Below are 19,968 nucleotides of genomic sequence, written 5' to 3' on the forward strand. Positions count from 1 at the left end.
TTCGAACCTCCGACCTTCCGATCAGCAAGTCCTAGGCTCTGTGGTTTAACCCACAGTGCCACCCGCGTCCATTATGCAGTAACATATTATGAAGTAAATGTAGCTGTAAAATGTAAAACTCTGGTCCCCGCCCCCTTTCTTTCAGATTCAGTCAAGGCCAACTCGGCTGTCACTGATTGTGACCCTATGGAACTGTAAAGGGATTCCTTTTCCTGGAATGAGCATACAAGTCCTGAGTAGACATGTCCGACTCTGCCTTTTTGACGGTAACAGAGTGAGTTCTACAAATCACTTAACCTGAGCGGTTAAAATTTGAACTTCTTCCAATATCTTGATCACATTTATGAAACAGGAAGCATGTGTCTACTCGTTGTCTACTGCTATTTTGTGGAGGATTTAAACAGTTGCTGCCTATAACTTATTTGCATACAGTTCTTTGTTCTGCATTTTAAAAGCTTATCAGGTTTCAGTTAATTTGTACCTGACAAAGTATTCCAGACTTTTCCTTTCTGGCTATCCTATCTTATATCTGCCGCATTGCATGATATTTATCTCTGCACGACCCATGTGCAGCATTGACACATTTAGGGTCCATGAAATTTAACTCAAAATTGACTCACTGAAATTAATGGACGTTGCTAAGCTAGGTTCATTAATTTCAGTAGATCTGTTCTGAGTAAAATGTTGCACACCACCCTCAGTGCCAATAAGTTGATTAGTCTGCCATCCCTCCTTATCAGAGAGCTGATGGATAATGGACCTGATTTTTACAACACCCTTGAACATGTACTTAGTAATTCTCAAAAGCAGGATTTGCATTGTTCTCCATTGCAGAGTGAAAGCATCAGTTTGTGATAGGCTGGATTCATGATCATATTTCTAAATTTTATGAGCTAAAAAAGGTGAAGGTTGGTCATTCAAACATAAGCTGATCTTGTAATGAAATAGTTCCCCATTCTTCATTGCGTTAATCTACACTGCTATATTCAAATGTTAATTATTTTCTTGTTTTAGATACTGAGTAATATTCATACAGTTAGAGCTACGTGGCAACCTAAAAATCCCAAAACATGGACCTTTTCTCCACGGGTAAGAATACTGAGGAGATTATTGATAGATTTGACCTGGTAAATCTTGTATAACTTTGTAGGATTGTGATCTGTAGTATGTACAATTAATTCTAGCGCAATCTGATAATAATCTTCCTCCCCGCCAATTTTTTTTAATAATAAATGCTAGTTAAGCATTACTTGTGATTTAGAGGAGGGGGAACTGAGCCATAGAAACACATGCCAAGATCTCAGTTGCCAAGCAGAATGAATTTAAGTGCTATGAGGTTTGACCTCTGGCAACCACATCTTGGAACTATATTGATAAAATCCTGCTGACTTGAGGATCAAACTAGATAAGACACTGGAAATTCATTTGCTGTTTCTTTCTTTTTTTTACAAAAATGAAAAAGCAGCTTGGGTAGAGGGTCAGAGCGTTGGAGAAGGAAGGGCGAAAGGTTTACTTATCTAAATTCTCCTCCCATCTCCTATTTGCTGTGCTAAGAATAAGATGAGCAAATAGCACCTGGGAATAATTTGGAACAGGAAAGCTGCTCAGGGCATTAATCCCCCACCCTCATCACCAGGGGTCAGCAAACTTTTTCAGCAGGGGGCCGGTCCACTGTCCCTCAGACCTTGTGGGGGGCCAGACTATATTTTGAAGAAAAATAATGAAAGAATTCCTATGCCCCACAAATAACCCAGAGATGCATTTTAAATAAAAGCACACATTCTACTCATGTAAAAACACGCTGATTCCTGGACCGTCCGCGGGCCGGATTGAGAAGGCGAATGGGCCGGACCCCGGGACTTACTTTGCCTACCCATGCTCATCACTGTCTCAAATTGAATTCCACTCACTTGCTTCACATTTAGCACTAAATAATCACAAGTTACCGTATTTTTTGCACCATAACACTCACTTTTTTCCTCCTAGAAAGTAAGGGGAAATGTCTGTGCGTGTTATGGAGGGAATGCCTGCGGGTGGCGGGGGGGGGGGGATCTGCTGCAGTCATGAGCAGAGGATCCATGGTTCCCCTTCCTTCCCTCCTCCGTGGTTACAAAGCATGGATCCACATGGATCCTCAGGATTTTTGCATTGGGCTACTCCAAACTCACTGTCAGATCACATGTCTGTGGCCACAGCATGAACCACAAAAATCATATATCCACTATTTCGTTTAGAATATTTTTTTTTCTTGTTTTCCTCCTCTAAAAACTACGTGCGTGTTATGGTCTGGTGCGTGTTATAGAGCGAAAAATACGGCACTTGTATGTGCTGAAGGAAGTGCCATGGATTGTTCAGCAGGTGGCAGTGTTTCTTCTGAATCAGTGTTGAAATCACACAGCAAGTGGGAGCTTATGGCGCTCCAGAAGCAGCTGTCTGCAGGCAAATGCTTCAAATATGAATTTGCCCCTGTTTTGAAATTATATTGCATATCAGTATTAACAAGTCTACTGGATACCCCTGAAGCATGGTTAAATTGTTTATCTCTGGGTATATTTGCTTATTTCTCTTTGATCCACATATAGCAGTGGAAAGCCATGATGTTATGACATTGTGAGCACCCTCCCTGCCCCAACAGCAGCCAGTGAGGAAAAGTGCATGATGCATTTCCATTGCCACACATTAGTGGTGAAGAGAACTCACAGGGTTGCCATTTTTGACAGCACCCATCCATTCTTCATCATATCTAATTTTGTCCTTAGCTTGTCACAGTGCATGTATAGGGGGAATTTGTTGAGTGAAAGGAAGGCATTGAAGAGGTGCTGAAACCTCTGTCATCAAGCTGAGCTTTGCTTGCTTGGATCACCAGTTTAGAGTATGAACAAGGGAAGAAGGCTTCAAGAGGAGCTGCCTTCAGATAAGGAGGACACTGCAAAATGGATCTTCTTTGGAAGCTAGTGCTTATATCTTTGTGGAAAATAAAACACAATGCCCTCCTGGTTGTTGTGTAGCTTGCTGACCACTATAGGATTTCGTGTGTATTCCCTGGTTGTATTGTTGTAAATAAAAATATGCCCTTTTCCCTTATGGGGTATCCAAGAGCCCATATAGAGTCCTTACATAGGTTCCCTATTGGTAGGAGAAGATAACAGAGGCCAACCAGAGAATATTGAGAAGCAAAGCAGCTAGTAAGCTTGATCTTTATTGATCTGTTGCAACATGGTGCTCCCCTCACTCGCAGGAAAGGAGGAGGACCCACAAAAATGCAGTGCAAGGGCTTATAAAGACTTTTGAAATTCCCATTCTCTAGATCAAGACCACCCCCAGAAACATTATGCATACATCACAGAAGGGGTGTAACCTAAGACCACCCCTCAGATACATCCCACCTACATCACAGAAATTTAAATGTTGTTTTTCTCCTGTCACAGTTTATCTCCTGTCTGGCAAGTTACTTGATTGGATTTCCCGGGGAGCCTGGCCATTCTTTTGTAGTGGTAAAATACTTATTTCCTGGGCCAGGTCACAGGCTCACACCTTATTCATATCTTAAATGTGTCCTTAAGACAGGATTTGTGAGGAAAGAGACAATGGGGAGACTTTTCCAGTTTGACCTTGCAGAGAAAACATTTGGTCAGTTTAGGAATCAAAATGGTTCCAGGTTGGCCTTCCTGTGTTGATCTATGTATGTGCGGTTATGAACATTGCCATATATCTAAGACCATAAAATTCCTATCACAGTATCACTTAGTTGTGTGCAACAATTTCATACAAAACTAGGTGGCATGTAAATATAGTGATTGTTGGTGATGCTTGTGATTTAATTTACCATCTTTTTCGCTTCATAGGGCGCACCGGACCATAGGGCACACCTAGTTTTTAGGGGGTGAAATCAAGAAAAAAAAATCTTATTCCCCCCCCCAGCCCCAAAGAGCAGCGCACAGGCTAAAGAAGGCATAGCCCCGTGCAGCTTTTCCCTGCCGGAGGGGTTGCGCACGGCTATGGCACAAGCCAAGGCAGCCAGCGGGATGGATCCCACTGGCTGTTTTGGCTTCCTCTTGAGCCCCATGCAACCTCTCCCTGCTGGGAGAGGCTGTGCGGGGCTAAAGAAGCCATAGCCACGTGCAGCCTCTCCCTGCCAGAGGGGCTGCGCGGGGCTATCCCTGAAGCCTGGAGAGTGAGAGGGGTCGGTGCGCACTGACGCCTCTCGCTCTCCAGGCTTCAGCAAAAGCAACGCGAAGCCTTTGGAGCATGGAGGGAGTGCTCCCTCTGCGCTTCGGAGGCTTAGCGTTGCTATCGCTGACGCCAAGGAGCTTCATTTGCTCGATAGGACGCACACACATTTCCCCTCAATTTTTGGAGGGGAAAAAGTGCATCCTATAGAGCGAAAAATACGGTAATAGTTTATTTCTGAAAGGAAATGGAGGAATTCTATTGGTGTTTCAAGAGAATCTTGAAATAAAATGCTTAGATATATTTGCTGCTGCTTCTTTTTTACATTTTTAGGTGACTGGCATCTTACCGTGCCTGCTTGACGGTGATTGTTTTATTAGATCCAATTCCCCATCTCCGGACATAGGCATATTATTTGAACTTGGGATCACTTACATTCGGAATGTAAGTTCTCACAGGTGATTCAGTGCATGAAACTATTAGAAGACAGGCTGTCTGTTGGTATTTCTTTTATATACAAAGAGCTTGGCATTATAAACCACAGGAATGAAGTAGAAGTCGGTTTCAGTATCACAAGAATGCCAACCTCCCCTTAGGACTGGCACATAATTTATTAGTATGAATTGCCATTCTCCTGCTTGGTGATTGGGCTGGCTGATCGTTAAGCTGTGTATACTTGAGGTTAAGGTTAATAAATCAAATTTATTTGATAAGACAAAAGTGAAAGGGATGGTGAAGACTACCAGCCTATATTTTTTACCTTCCTTTTTGGGGTAGCTCATGAAATATTGAAGGGCACACACATTAAGAACGTAAGAGCAGCCCTGCTGCACTGGGTGAGATGCACATTGAGTCCAGCATCTTGTTCTTAAAGTAGCTCATTAGGTACCTGTGGGAAGCCCACAAGCAGTGGTGGAGGAAGCCGCTTGGGCGCCTGGGGCGGCGCGCCCAGGGGTGGGGCAAGCCACCCATAGGGGCAGGGCACACCGCGGGGCCTCCGAAGTCTGCCTGACTTCTCCCACTCAGCTGCCCTACATCTGGGGGGGAGGCAGCAGGCGGCCAGTTTGGGCAGCGCAGAGCCTGCATGCGCCCAAGCCACTGTGTATCCCCAAGGAGAGATGTGTGACTCAGGCGTGCTGCAGGCTCCACGGTGAGTACCGCCCGGCATTTTGTCACACCCTTCAGGGGTGACACCTGGGGCGGACCACCTCCACCGCACCCCCTTCCTTCGCCCCTGCCCACAAGCAGGACTGGAGTGCAGTAGTGTTCTCTGCATTTGCTGTTCCCACAAACTGGTATCCTGAGGCAGACTCCCTCCAACTGTCCTATTGTCATCATAACCGGTATCCATTGATAGCCTCATCCTCCATGAATTTGTCTAGTCCTCTTTAAAAACCATCCACCTTGATGGCCATTGCAACATATTTTAACTGTGCACTGTGTGAAGTAGCACTTTGTTTTGTCTGTCCTGAATTTCCCCAACATTTGGTTTTATTGGATGGCCTTGTTTCTCTCTGGTTAGCCATTGAACCCAGTGCTCTATTATTGTAGAGATGACTGGTCCCCTGAGGATGAGCCTGGATAGCTCAGTTGGTTAGACCATGGTGCTGATAACACCAAGGTTGCAGGTTCGATCCCTGTATGGACCAGCTGCATATTCCTGCATTGCAGGGGGTTGGACTAGATGATCCTTAGGGTCCCTTCCAACTCTACAGTTCTGTGATTCTGTGATTGCGTGAAGAAAATACAAAACAGGGCTATCTGTGTATGCAAGCTTGATTGCCTTGCCGATAGCTGCAACCGCTAAACCAATTCCATTCCTTTAGCTGCATTTATTGGTACAATCAAACCCACCTAGCTTTGAGTGGCAGGCATTGATTATTCCTAGGGTGATGGCAGGGGGGAAGGAAGGAGAGCCTGCCATTGCTGCTTCAGCTGCACACCTAACACAGATAATGTGGGAAGGGTGGAGCAGATGGACCCAAGGGCTGATTATGTCCACCCGTTTTACATTTTAGCAACCTGGATAATTAGTTTCATCCACCTTATTTTCTAGTCAACAGGTGAGAGAGGAGAACTAAGCTGTGGCTGGGCATTTCTAAAACTTTTTGACTCAAGCGGACTTCCAGTTTCCTCCAAGTAAGTTTCCTTTGTGATTTGGGGAGGTGAAAAATATAAAGATACATCAAATTCACAGGGTTGGTTTATTATGTGTTTATTGCATTTATATCCCTCCTTCCTCCAAAGAGCTCAATGTGGCATACATAGGTCTTCCCCCTTCTCACACATCTGATCCCCACAACGACCCTGTCAGTTGAGTTACGCTGAGGGAGAGTGACTGGCTCAAGGTCACCCAGTGAGCTTCATGGCTGAGTTGGGATTTGAACCCTAGCCTGACACTCTAACCATTATCTGCCAGAGTTGAAAAAATGTGTTGCATCAGTTAACTCCAGAAATTTCAGCAGTCAAAGCTGATGATGTAAAAACACAGGGATACTTGGTTTTGAGTGTCCCTCATATGGTACTACTCAACAGCATTCATGAGCCATTTCATGCTTCACCTACAATACAAATCTCCTGATGAATATTATTCAGAAATAGGTGTGAAAATTCAGATGCAGCTTCCTGGCACTTTCCATGTGTCTCCTCTGTACGGCTGGCATTGTGACAGACACCAGTTTGCAATGCAAAGTGTGGGTAGACCTGTTGGGTGTTAGATTGCGGCTATCACATTGTAGGAATCATATGTTTGGACCAATAACGACACACGTTCCCCAGATTGCTGCCAGTTCCAGAAGGCAGCAAGGTGCCAGTGCAGATGCCAGGGTCTTGATGCTGCCACAAGGTAGAGTGAGGAGGTATTTGGAAGATGGCTGTAACCGTCAGACAAAGGCTTGTGGTCGTTTCATCTTAACTAGCCCTGTGTAACTAAGATGCAGCGGGGGAATAATGAAGCTGCCCATTAGTTAAACTGAGAGTTGGTAGGGGAGGTTTTTTAAAACAGAGATTGGCATGTGCCTTGCTTCATATAGGTCACCTGGTGGAGAAGACTTTTTGAGTGTGCTCTTGGTTTGCATGCTTTGGTGGGTCACTGCTTGTCTGTTACTCAAGGGCCCCCAAATACTGAAGATGGCTGTGCCACCAAACGATTGCTGTTAAAATATGGCAGCATTTTTCAGTTTAGGAAGCAGTCCTATAGCAAGTTAGGCAATTTTTCTATCTAGACCAGTGTTGCCTATGCAGATTGGAAGCAGCTTTCCAGGGTTTCAGACAAGAGACATATCCAGTTCTACCTGAGGATGCATTAGCTTCCTGTGTTGGCATTTAGAACTTTGCTACCAACCTTGACTTTTGGGGGAGCATTTAAAATATTAAGTTGCATTGCCAGGTTTCCCCCCTCAAAGTTGTATGGCAGCTGCTTCACCTCCTAAGCATTTCGAATTCATATTCTTTATTATGGTGGTCCACACACCAATCCTGAATGCTAGTTTGCAGTTGCTCCTGTTTAACATACAGGGAACTGAGGATGAGAGAAATGCTTTTCCGAAACACCCCTTTTCGCACCGCAGGCCACCATTCCCCTTTCTCTCCCCCCTCCCCCCGTCCTGAGCCACTCCAGGGAGAGCTGTAAATGATGTATTGGTGGAACAGATGAAACTGGAGGAGGGTCAACCGCCCCTCTTCCCAAACACACAATTGGAAGTGTTTTCTGCTCCCACATTGGGGCTCTCTGGATGCTGGCCATGGTGACGTATCTCCTGGCTCTCTCCCCTATCCTGCTGCTATTTCCCTAGTGCCTGCCAATACTTCCCCATAAAGCTAAAGCTTAAAGGAACTAAGTATAGCAGATAACGATTCATTTTAACAGTATTCATTTCACAATAATACTACATTGCTTTATATCAGAAGCACATAATTGCAAATGCATCTGCAACATTTTCCAGATTTCACATTCTTTGCCAACAGAAACAATTTTTTTTTTTGCCATGGGGGCGGAATTCTAGCAAGAGGAAATCTGAATTGTAACAGGCAACTTGGCTGTACACCAGGATCACAATATTAGTGAGATTTACTCAACGCCTTGGCTAATGCTCTCAACTGACTATCTGTTGCATCTTCAACTAAGGAGGGGGAACCTGTGGCCCTCCAGATGTCATTCAGCTCCCATCAGTCCAAGAAAGTGTGGCCAATGGTTGGAGATGATGGGAATTGTAGTCTTAACAGTTAGAAGACTACAAGTCAGTGTTAGAAACAGATAAAGCTAGGAGTTAAATGGCCCCTTAAACCTAGGTTGTGGGCACAACAACAGAATGTCTCGGTGCGCTTTTTATAACAAGAATACAAAGCTGAAAATGAGTGAACTGCACCTAAAATACTATGTTCATTTTTCACAGGGTCCAGTCCTTCCCCTGCCCACCTCTCTAATATTCTTAAAAGAGTTTCTTCTCCAGTCTTCAGAGTAGCTGGAAGTGGGGAGACAGAAAAAGGTTCTCCTTTCCTTCCACTCTGCAGTTTTAATCTGAAATCTTAGGCGCAGTTCTGTGCCCAGAGTTCAGAAACTGCTCATGCTAATGAAATTCCCTGTTTGCAAAATGCGCCTAGAACAATGGGAGTTTCGAACACTGGCTGCAGATTCCCCATCCCTTGCTGAAACCTGTACTCAAATCTCCCACTGGGTTCAATGGGACTCCTAAGTGTGATAGGAGCACAGCCTTGAAAGTTACAAATTTACACATTCATCTCTTTCTTCCTCCAAAGTTCATTAAGGCCAGCTTTAGTGATGTTTACTTAATATAGCATTACATATGCCTCCTTTTTAAAAAAAGAAAAGAAAGAAAACCCTTTTCTATGCAAGGCAAGGCAGGATCAAAACTGACTAATGCTAATTAATGTCTTTTGCCACCCAAGCATTCTTGCCATTTCTGCATTCCAGGGGCTCGGCTCACAGAGGCTGTCCTTGAGAGGAACATTTCTGATCATACCACAGATCCTTGAGCTGGGTTTGGATACTGCCCCAAGACTGACTCATTGCTAGGCTTGTACTACATAGCCTGGGTGTCTCATAGCCTGGGTGAATACTGAAACTCGATGTCATGTGATGTGTATGCAGCCTGTTAACTTGCCCCAAGACTGCTAAGCTTGTTAAACAAGTCTCACCCCCTAAATGATTTTAAAATGTGCTTGGTTTATTTTCAAAACTTGAAGCGGGCCCAGATTTTCTTTTCTTTAAAAAAACAACAACTTGCTTGTGGACTTCCTTTATGACTGTTTTAGCCCTCCTTTCTGGTATCATTTCCACAGTACTGAATAAAGCTTTCTTTAGCTTTGGCAAAGGGACTAAAATGCCCCCCCCCTGTATTTTATGCTTAATACAGTTATTATAATTATTTAATTGCTTTAAAATATTTACCGTTTGCCAGCTTCACAAGGAAGGCTGCTCCTTTTTTTTTTTTTTTTGGAACCTGCCTTATACCAAGCCATTGAGTCATCTATGAAATTTTATTAAGACTTTTCATAACACAATAGAAAAACAAACCAATCTAAACAAAAACAAAACAGCAACAACAAAAAGAAAGAGATAGAAGAATGCAGAGTCCTTCCTCACAGGTATATCTTCATTTTTGACCCAGACAGAAAAAGGTGAGCCCTCCCAGCTCTCACCTGGGAGCTTCCCATTCTTCCCCCAGCCTCTCGCCCTGGAAAACCTCTCCTTCCCTGCATGGAAGGCTGTTCCTGAGAGTCCTTTCTACACAGTTTTTCATTTGCAGCTTTACCCATTTTACAGTTTGGACATTTTCCCTGAGGATCATAATCCTATGGCAGAGATTGCCTTTCCCCCAAGCTGGTTGCACTGTGTTGTGTAATGAGGGGGAGGGGGGCAGAATGTGATTCTTGTCCCAGCAAGCACAACAGTAGAAGGCTGTTGTGATGGCGTTGTGCTCTGCAGCTGTCTTGGGCTCATATAACTGGACACTGTCTGTGCCTTGAATTGTGAGGAGCGGGCGACACATCCCTCCCCACACCTCCCCTTCATAGCATCGTCATTTTCTTCCGGTTTTCCTCCCAAGAGCTAGAGTGTTTGTGCAGCACTTAAGAATCATAATTCAATGTACTTGTCTCCCAAAACAAGATTGCCCCACAAAGCAAGACTACCCATATCAATTGTGTGGAAATTCCACTAGTGGTACAGGATGGGAGTACATATAGTCACCTGGTACCTAGTAGGCAAGGGACGCGGGTGGCACTGTGGGTTAAACCACAGAGCCTAGGACTTGCTGATCAGAAGGTCGGCGGTTTGAATCCCCGCGATGGAGTGAGCTCCCGTTGCTCGGTCCCAGCTCCTACCAACCTAGCAGTTCGAAAGCACGTTAAAGTGCAAGTAGATAAATAGGTACTACTCTGGCAGGAAGGTAAACGGTGTTTCCGTGTGCTGCTCTGGTTCGCCAGAAGCGGCTTAGTCATGCTGGCCACATGACCCGGAAGCTGTACGCCGGCTCCCTTGGCCAGTAAAGCGAGATGAGCACTGCAACCCCAGAGTTGGTTACGACTGGACGACTGGTCAGGGGTCCTTTTACCTTTACCTTACCTAATGGCACTTAATAAGCAATAATCTATGTGATATAAATGGGGGGGGGGTGTCTATTTTTCATGGTGTGTGGAGACCTTTACCACAGGTGGGGAGCTGAGGTTAGGCCTTGCCCACATTGGACCCATGACAAATGGGGCTTGCAACTGAAGTCCCAGCTCTGTGCTGCAATGAAATCCCACTTTTTGAGTCGCCTGCAAAACAATATATACCATATCAAAAACCCCACAATCTCAGTCTTCAGTAGGCAGCATTGTTACCTACAAAATGAAATGGAGGGCTGCACAATAATGGGGAAAGAACCCAAGATATGGTAGAAAAAAAGTCTTGTTTTTAGAATATTAGATACATATCTCTTCTTATAATTCACCAGTGGCATCATCGTTACTTATAGAATCTGGTCCAACCCCTGGCAATTCAGGAATCTCAACATGCAGTCCCTCATCCAGTTTGAAACCCTACCGGACCCAGCTTAGCTTTGCAAATGTGTTAGTCGTATTATTGCTCTTTGTGTATCTTGGGTAATTTCTGCTACAACAATAAGAAACCTGCATCCAGAATCAATAACCCCTTAGAGGAGAGGGCAGAACTAGAATATAAGAAACATTTTTGCATTGCTGAACTCCTCTTTCTCTGAATTCCAAGTTTGTATTGTTTCCGCTGAAATGATATGATGTGCTTGTGAAGCTGCACTTGCGGCCGGATTACCAAGTTGCAACTACTGTGTGTGATGACTGGCACGCAGTGAGGTGAACACCCATCTTCACATTGTGGCTTCTCTCAAATCACCTGTTGAAAGTTGGCAGGAACAGAGAGGATGGGCAAGGTGTTTCACTTGCAGTCATCACTAAGGCTTAGGGAACCAGTATACCAGTACAGGAATTTCCACAAAGCATGTAATTCATGTCCGTCACTTCCAGACAGGAAATCCTGTTGAATCAATCAATACTTCAGTATTTTACTTGACGAGAACAGTAGCCAAATTGAAACAACGCAAATTATAAGGTGCTGCCTGGCCAAATGATGAAAAGTTTTTAAAATATCTCATTCTATCCAGAGGGAGGTTAATTAATATTGAGCTGTTGTCGTTTATATTTTTATTTCCACCCTTCCTCCAAGGACATGAGGGCAATGTTCTCATAACAACCCTGTGAAGTAGGTCAGGTTGATAAATGGTGAGTGGCTCAAGTTCACTCACCATGCTTTGCGACTGAACAGAGATTTGAGCACTTATATTATTGTCCTAAGTTGGATGAATCCCTAGCCGGAATTAAGATTGCTGGAAGAAAGATCAACAACCTCAGATATGCAGATGACACAAGATTGATGGCAGAAAGTGAGGAGGACTTAAAGAACCTTTTAATGAGGGTGAAAGAGGAGAGTGCAAAATATGGTTTGAAGCTCAACATCAAAAAAACGAAGATCATGGCCACTGGTCCCATCACCTCCTGGCAAATAGAAGGGGAAGAAATGGAGGCAGTGAGAGATTTTACTTTCTTGGGCTCCATGATCACTGCAGATGGTGACAGCAGTCACAAAATTAAAAGATGCCTGCTTCTTGGGGGAAAAGCAATGACAAACCTAGACAGCATCTTAAAAAGCAGAGACATCACCTCGCCGACAAAGGTCTGTATAGTTAAAGCTATGGTTTTCCCAGTAGTGATGTATGGAAGTGAGAGCTGGACCATAAAGAAGGCTGATTGCCGAAGAATTGATGCTTTTGAATTATGGTGCTGGAGGAGACTCTTGAGAGTCCCATGGAGTGCAAGAAGATCAAACCTATCCATTCTGAAGAAAATCAGCCCTGAGTGCTCCCTGGAAGGACAGATCCTGAAGCTGAGACTCCAATACTTTGGCCACCTCATGAGAAGAGAAGACTCCCTGGAAAAGACCCTGATGTTGGGAAAGATGGAGGGCACAAGGAGAAGGGGACGACAGAGGACGAGATGGTTGGACAGTGTTCTCAAAGCTACCAGCATGAGTTTGACCAAACTGCGGGAGGCAGTGGAAGACAGGAGTGCCTGGCGTTCTCTGGTCCATGGGGTCACGAAGAGTCAGACACGACTAAACAACAAACAAAATGTCAGTTCTATAGCTGCTATACCAGCCTATTCCTCCCGCCCTTGAACTGTGCGCCAGCTGGTCATTATAAGGAACAACTGTTTAGAAACTTGTGCCTGAGCTTTGATTTTTATTTCTTCTTCCCTCCCTGTCCCTTTCCCATTGTATTAATTATATGCAGCCCTTCTCACTGGGTTGCCCCAGCCACTCTGGGAGGCTTCCAGCAAAATATGATAACACAGTAAAACATCAAACATTAAAAGCTTCCATATACAGGGCTGCCTTCAGATGTCTTCTAAGAGTCATAGAAGCATCCAAGACAGCTTATGTCAACAATTCAATAAAAGCAGCAAGTAAAATATTAAAATAGAAACAGGAAGCAGCAGATAATACAAAAACATCAGGAAGTCAGGGAGAAAAACAAGCCCAAATCAACCATCCTATAGGGGCAAAGGCCAAAAGTTAAGCAAGGACCATTTTGTGCTGGCAGCTTAATTTGAAGGAGACCTCCACTTTATAGCCCAGTATTTACTGTAGGATACATGACAAAGCCCGGAAAAGTGGTACATACTCTGTTCTAAGATCCAAGTTAAATAATGTATTGGCAGGCATCGGGCTCATTTTTGCACTTGTAAACATAGGCAAATAAGTGGTGCAAACTGGTGAAATATCTCTGATTTGCAAATTCAAGCATGCATGTTCATCATCTGATGTATACAGAGACAAGGAATGATTTGCATGTGTGAACGAGCCATCCCAGATCTAATGTCACATTCAGAACTTTCCTGTTGCCTCACATCGCCTCAAACCCGACACTCTTCAGTGCAGTCTTTTCACGCATTCAACTGCAAGTCATTGAGCGATGAGAAATAAAGGGATGTATATATGTGTGCATGAAAAGGATCCAGCAACGCTGGGAATAAATGTGGGTTATCTGTCTTTCAGATAATTTTGGCTGCAAAAGAGCAACATCTCAAACTATTCTAAATTGGAGGGGCCCTGGCTGAGTCCATATGATGCTTCTGAACTTGGAAGCCAGCCCAGTGTGTCTTTAGGATGTTCTGTTCATCCATATCTAGAAACTCAAAGCTGAAGGATTCCTTTGTCATAATTTGACTGCCTTTTATCTGTAATTGGGACGCGGGTGGCGCTGTGGGTTAAACCACAGAGCCTAGGACTTGCCGATCAGAAGGTCAGCGGTTTGAATACCCATGACGGGGCGAGCTCCCGTTGCTCGGTCCCAGCTCCTGCCAACCTAGCAGTTCGAAAGCACGTCAAAGTGCAAGTAGATAAATAGGTACCTCTCCGGCGGGAAGGTAAACGGCATTTCCGTGCGCTGCTCTGGTTCGCCAGAAGCGGCTTAGTCATGCTGGCCACATGACCCGGAAGCTGTACGCCGGCTCCCTCGGCCAATAAAGCGAGATGAGCGCCGCAACCCCAGAGTCGGCCACGACTGGAACAAATGGTCAGGGGTCCCTTTACCTTTATCTTTACCTATCTGTAATTATGTGATCACTGGAAAGATACAAAATTGGCACAGGGTCGTTTCTGGGCATTCTGAGCAGTTTAGATGAAAAACCAAGAGGAAGGAGCAGATGAGTCACCTCCGCGTGGAGAAGTGAATTGTACAACAGCACTAGAGGTGAACAGGTCAGGATGGAATTCGAAACAGTAAATTTAGCACCAGTGGTTCCTGCCTTAAATGACATTTGTGAATGCGCCCAGGATGTATCTTTGACCCTAGAGAAGCTTTTCAGGTTATTTACCTGATGATAACTTGAGAGCCACAACCCAGAGAATTGTACAAGTGTCTGCATGCCCAAAACTTTTAGTTTCCCACAGGGTGGATTTGATTTAAATCAAATCGATTTAAATCACGATTTTAATCACTAGTCAGTAAGACTGGATTTAAATCTTTTTTTTTTTAACAGAAACACTTGTTCTTGCTACTATAATCTTAATATTGACAACCAGATGAAGGTTTCATTTTTGGAATAATAATTTTTTAGAGTAGTTTTTACAGTTATATCAAAAATTACTGATTTGGTTATACTATTAGAAATACATGGACAGATAATTATGACACTATTGTGAGGTTTAATATGTTAACTGTTTATATTTGGTCAACTTTTCTGCTGTACTTTAATGGAAGGAGAAAAATAATCCTTTCCTTAATAATAATTTAAACAATTTATTTAACTAAATAACATTATAACATATGTATCCATGTTTGTTAACTGATGTGGTTAAACAGTTTTTAAAAAATCAAAAACTTAGACTGAGTTTTATTACACATGAAAAACTTAAAACAAATCCTTATTTCCTGATGAATAGCCTTTAGACTATAATGTAACTTAAATAGAAAACTATCTTTAGAAAGATTTTTCCTCCAAAAGCATTTTATTTTAAAAATCCAATTTAAATTTTAAAAAAATCAATTTAAAATTAAAAAATCCAATTTTTTTGATTATTTTTTTTAAACCATTGATTTTTATCCACTCTGGTTTCCCAAATGATAACCCTTCATGAACTACTTTTGAAATATATGAATATTTCCAGAGTGCTTGTGATACACCTGGAGTGAGCAATTGTAATGTATAAAAGCAAAACATTCTGTTGAGCAAAAGCAAGTTGTGGTGAGTGGGTCTTAAGCAGCATTCTCAATCATTGCAACCTTGCAGTGGTATGGATAGTAGAAATACTTTGTTTTAAAAGGGGAAGGAATTCACCCCAAATTATTAGGATTTGCCTGCCAACCTAGCAGTTCGAAAGCACCCCCGGGTGCAAGTAGATAAATAGGGACCGCTTACTAGCGGGAAGGTAAACAGCGTTTCCGTGTGCTGCGCTGGCTCGCCAGATGCAGCTTTGTCACGCTGGCCACGTGACCCGGAAGTGTCTTCAGACAGCGCTGGCCCCCGGCCTCTTAAGCGAGATGGGCGCGCAACCCCAGAGTCAGACACGACTGGCCTGTATGGGCAGGGGTACCTTTACCTTTACCTTTACTCACACAGGTGGGATTCATAAACCGCCAAATAACACGTGAAAATGATTTATTGGATGCTGTTTTTATTGGTTAATATACCTATCAACCTCTGGGATTGCCTGGTTTGATGGTCTTTTATTGGGTCATCTTTCATAGGACAGCACCCAGTAATTAGTTTCCATATATTATCAGGAAGTTCTCAATGCTTGTTTTGAGTGGGTTTGTGCACACCATAGTTGTTTGGTACAAAAAGTGACACCATATATCTCTTATCTGTCTCTCTATCTGACCCACTTCTACAACTGACAGGAGGGTCATGCCACTGGGGGCCATACTGCTTTACAAAGTACAGATTCATAAAGTGTAGAATTTCTAAAGGCTTATAAAAAGAGAACTCTGTGCTATTTAGGGAAGACATATTTTTATGGACCCTTCCATGGATGCTTATCAAATCGAGCTGTTAAGAAATTTTTTTTGCACTAGGTATTTTGTTGTTGTTGCCTTCGTTCAGAAAAGGCGAAATACGAAAACGTGTGATTTGCACAAAATACCTTTTGCAGCTTCAGGAAAAGGCACATATTTCTTTACTTTCATTTTTCACCCATGTCAGAAAAGAATGCAGGTGTCTGTATTTTGTGTATTTTTCAGAACGTATGAGCTGCTTTTGAATGGTGGGACTCCCTACGAAAAGGGCGTTGAAGTAGACCCGTCGATTTTGAGAAGAGGTAGAGCTTATCTTGTCCCTTATCTGAAACTGAAAACTATTTTGTATGCCCTGTTGCCAGAAATCCTCCGTTATTTTATTATTTATTTATGAAACGCATGATGTTGCATAAGCACTGCACAAGTTTGAAACACAAACGAAACAGGCACGTCTATGCCAATCTAAGGAAAGGAATTCTAAATAAGCAGTGTTAAAAGTGCCATTGTGTGCCTGTGGAAACTCTGATTGCCAGATGGAAACATGGCTGTCTAAGCCAAAGAGGAAAAGGAGGGTTTTAAGACATTATTTTTTTTAAAGGAAGAAGTGTGATGGGTGTTGGAATAATTAGAATTTTAACTGCAAAGGGGAGGGTGAAAAGTATGACTTAATGTTTCTGATTTGGTCCTACTCATTAAAGTGAGCCACAGAGATCAGAATGAGAACAGGTAGAGATAAACAGATGGAAAAAGTGCTGGAAGCAGAATGAATGAATTACGTATTTGAGAACATTTAAAAGTAACCCAAGTACTGATAATGTTTGATTCTCTGCTTTATATCTTCTTACTAAAGCCAGTGGCAGTGTTTTCCATAACATGATAACACTGAGGAAGCAGCCTCAACTTCTAGTGAAACTGAGGTCATTAAGCACCAACTCCAGAGCGATATTGAAGTAAGTGAGCAAAGTTTGCAGTTTTCTTATGATGCTTACATCGTTGTGTAGCTTTCGTTGAGGTGTAGCTTTCTCTCATACATGAAACAAGTGTTTTTGCTGTATAATTTAAAAAAATTAGGTCCAAACTTGCAGTAAAGCTCTGTTATGAATGTGACAGGCTTCTATCAACTATCAAATATTAAAGACTAATGCATGTCAGCTGCCAGCCTTTCTAAATACTATTGAATGTCAACTATCTAATGCAAGGCACCGGAGGAGAAAGAACAGTGTATCCCGAATGGTGAAATAAAAGAGGAGATAGAACTATAGTAAATTGTAGTTTGAAGTAACATAATACAATATTTTGATCAAATGAAAAGTGTCCCCAGTTTGCAGATTTTAATGTTTTTTTAGAAAATGCAAGGATTTCTTCCCTCCACCCTGTCCCAATGGGAGAGAATAGGACATGCCTCTTCAAAGAAAATTTGAAAATAGAAATCCGATATTTTTTACTTAATGGTGCCTGCCTAGGAACATAGAGGTTGACCCAAATTAACTTTACACAAAAGAAAAAAGTATAGAAGGTAAAATTCATGCACCTTACAGTGTTGGACCTTTTAGTATATTGTGTAGTATACCCCAGAAACAGAGAATATGTCCCTTTCCCATGGTTAGGGCTTGAGTCACAAAACTGCAATTTAATGTGTGAATTGCTTAATAGCCAAGAAGATTAAAGCAGTAGTTCACAGCTGGTCAGAATAAAGTCCATCTTAATACTACTGCATTCAGAAATCTTGCATGTTAAGATGTGCTAAAATATTTCAGGAGTAAGTAATTTTTACTGACAACCTTGTTTTTATTTGCTTTTTTAAAAAACAACAACAGTCTGCTACCAGAAGTATTAATTGGCAGCATGAGCTATATACACCTTTTATTATTTTATCGTCAGATTCTTGGTGATGTGCTCCTCCGGGACAGACCAAACATGCAAAATGCAGGTAAGGAAGTCTGGTAATGTTTGGGTCGAAAAAGCAGCAGCTGCTTTCTGTGCTTGCCATGTGTGTGAGAGAGGTGTCAAGTAATTTCTTCTTTCATAAAGCAGGAGAGGGCCAACTTCACTTTGGCATAGTCTGCTCCACCAGTGCCACCGCCCCCAAATCCCATGGTTCAGCAGTTCATGTAAATGAATGCATTCTCAGGAACTCTGAAACAGTTAAAGAAGTGACCCTCAACCCACGCTCTTCATTAAGAGCAGAGGTAAAAGGTAAAGGTAAAGGGACCCCTGACCATTAGGTCCAGTCGTGACCGACTCTAGGGTTATGGTGCTCATCTCACTTTATTGGCCGAGGGAGCCGGCGTACAGCTTCTGGGTCATGTGGCGAACCAGAGCAGGGCACGGAAACGCCATTTACCTTCCTGCAGGAGCGGTACCTGTTTATCTACTTGTACTTTGGCAGGCTTTCGAACTGCTAGGTTGGCAGGAGCAGGGACGGAGGAACGGGAGCTCACCCCGTTGTGGGGATTCGAACCGCCGACCTTCTGATCGGCAAGTCCTTGCTCTGTGGTTTAACCCACAGTCCCACCCACGTCACAAGAGCAGAGGTGGTTATTGCAAAAATGCCCTACCCGGCACTGCAGTTCGTTTGCAAGAAATCCAAAAATTAGCAGGGGTTACGTGTTCAGCTAGAATCTGTGTTCTCTCTGCCACTCTCCTAAAAATGCTTCAGGTACAAGGGCACAACAGTGGCTCAGTTATGGATGTGATGCTAAGCCAAACTGTGGCTAAGTGTGCAGGTACTTGTCATAAAAATTGCAGTCACTTTGCTCTTCTGGTTAACACGCTACTCTGGGCTGGGCCATGGTTTGGCTTAGTGTTATGTCACACATGGTTTGGCTTGTGGTTTGTCACAATCCAGGCAATCTGTGAGCGGTAAGCCAAGAACAAACCTTGCCTAAATCCTGTGTTTTTCTGGTGTGTGACAAACCACAAGCCTAGGTTCAGACATAGAACAAAGAGCCATAATTCTTAGTGTGAATACCTGTATCCTCATGTGTTCATGCTTGGCCATGGTTTCGCTTAGTATCATGCATGAACCAGGCCAGTCTGAGTTTATGACAGGGTTTGGTGGCTTCTGGAATGCGCATTGACACAGCGACAGCCAGGTTTTGGTGGAGAGGGTGTTTTGCCTGAACGAAAGGAAGTGATGCATCAGTGTCTGGTGGGGAAACAAGGCTCTGAGAAAATGCTTTCTGAAAACTGGCTTTAGAAAATCCACTGAATTCATGGATGAGCAGAGATTGGTCCCATGCCATCTGGTTCTTTGTCAATGCTTGGAAGTGTAAAATTGGTTGCAGTTCCTAAGTGTAAATTTCCTGTGGTTGGAACCTTTGTGTAGAAAACCAGCAACTTAAAATGCCTGCTTAAAAGCTCTTGACAATATTTGCATTCTTTCCCAGTTTATAGCACATATTGTGTTGCTCACAGCATCTGGTATAGGCAACAACCGTTTTAGGAGCATCTGATATTTGCGTGACCATGCACACACGCATCACGCCGAACTCGGAAGTGTATTTATTTATTTCATATAATTGATATACTGATTGATTGTAAAAAAACCACAACAATCCTCCAAGTGGTTTACAAAGTAATAAAACAATAAAAGCTAGAAAAAATCTCAAGCATGCTTTAAAACACACAAAAGTTAAAATACTAAAACAGATTAAAGCTACTTCAACTTAAATTTTTTTATGACGCACATATAAGTGGAAACCAGCATTTCAAAATGAACTGAATGCTTTTACATGGCTGTTAT

At 43.0% G+C, this 19,968-nt stretch overlaps 1 protein-coding gene and 1 long non-coding RNA gene across 7 annotated transcripts in view; both read left to right on the plus strand.

The window, feature by feature from the left end:
- Window positions 1-19,968, plus strand: part of NPHP1 (nephrocystin 1) — a 36,547-nt gene that overhangs the window by 12,494 nt on the left and 4,085 nt on the right. For 3 of the 6 annotated variants that reach the window (XM_053383484.1, XM_053383485.1, XM_053383482.1), the window contains exons 11-17: window positions 146-274; window positions 1,015-1,089; window positions 4,504-4,614; window positions 6,227-6,309; window positions 16,449-16,525; window positions 17,074-17,173; window positions 18,041-18,153. In XM_053383484.1, coding sequence (XP_053239459.1) covers window positions 146-274; window positions 1,015-1,089; window positions 4,504-4,614; window positions 6,227-6,309; window positions 16,449-16,525; window positions 17,074-17,173; window positions 18,041-18,153 — 688 coding nt within the window. The remainder of the gene's footprint in view (window positions 1-145; window positions 275-1,014; window positions 1,090-4,503; window positions 4,615-6,226; window positions 6,310-16,448; window positions 16,526-17,073; window positions 17,174-18,040; window positions 18,154-19,968) is intronic. The other 3 variants (XM_053383486.1, XM_053383483.1, XM_053383489.1) reach the window with 1 other exon arrangement.
- On the plus strand, window positions 10,762-13,225 carry LOC128411286 (uncharacterized). Its single transcript, XR_008329749.1, has 2 exons — window positions 10,762-10,805; window positions 11,178-13,225. It is a non-coding gene; the product is annotated as an uncharacterized LOC128411286 (long non-coding RNA).

The sequence above is a fragment of the Podarcis raffonei genome, chromosome 3 (assembly GCF_027172205.1).
Source record: "Podarcis raffonei isolate rPodRaf1 chromosome 3, rPodRaf1.pri, whole genome shotgun sequence".
NCBI lineage: Eukaryota > Metazoa > Chordata > Lepidosauria > Squamata > Lacertidae > Podarcis > Podarcis raffonei.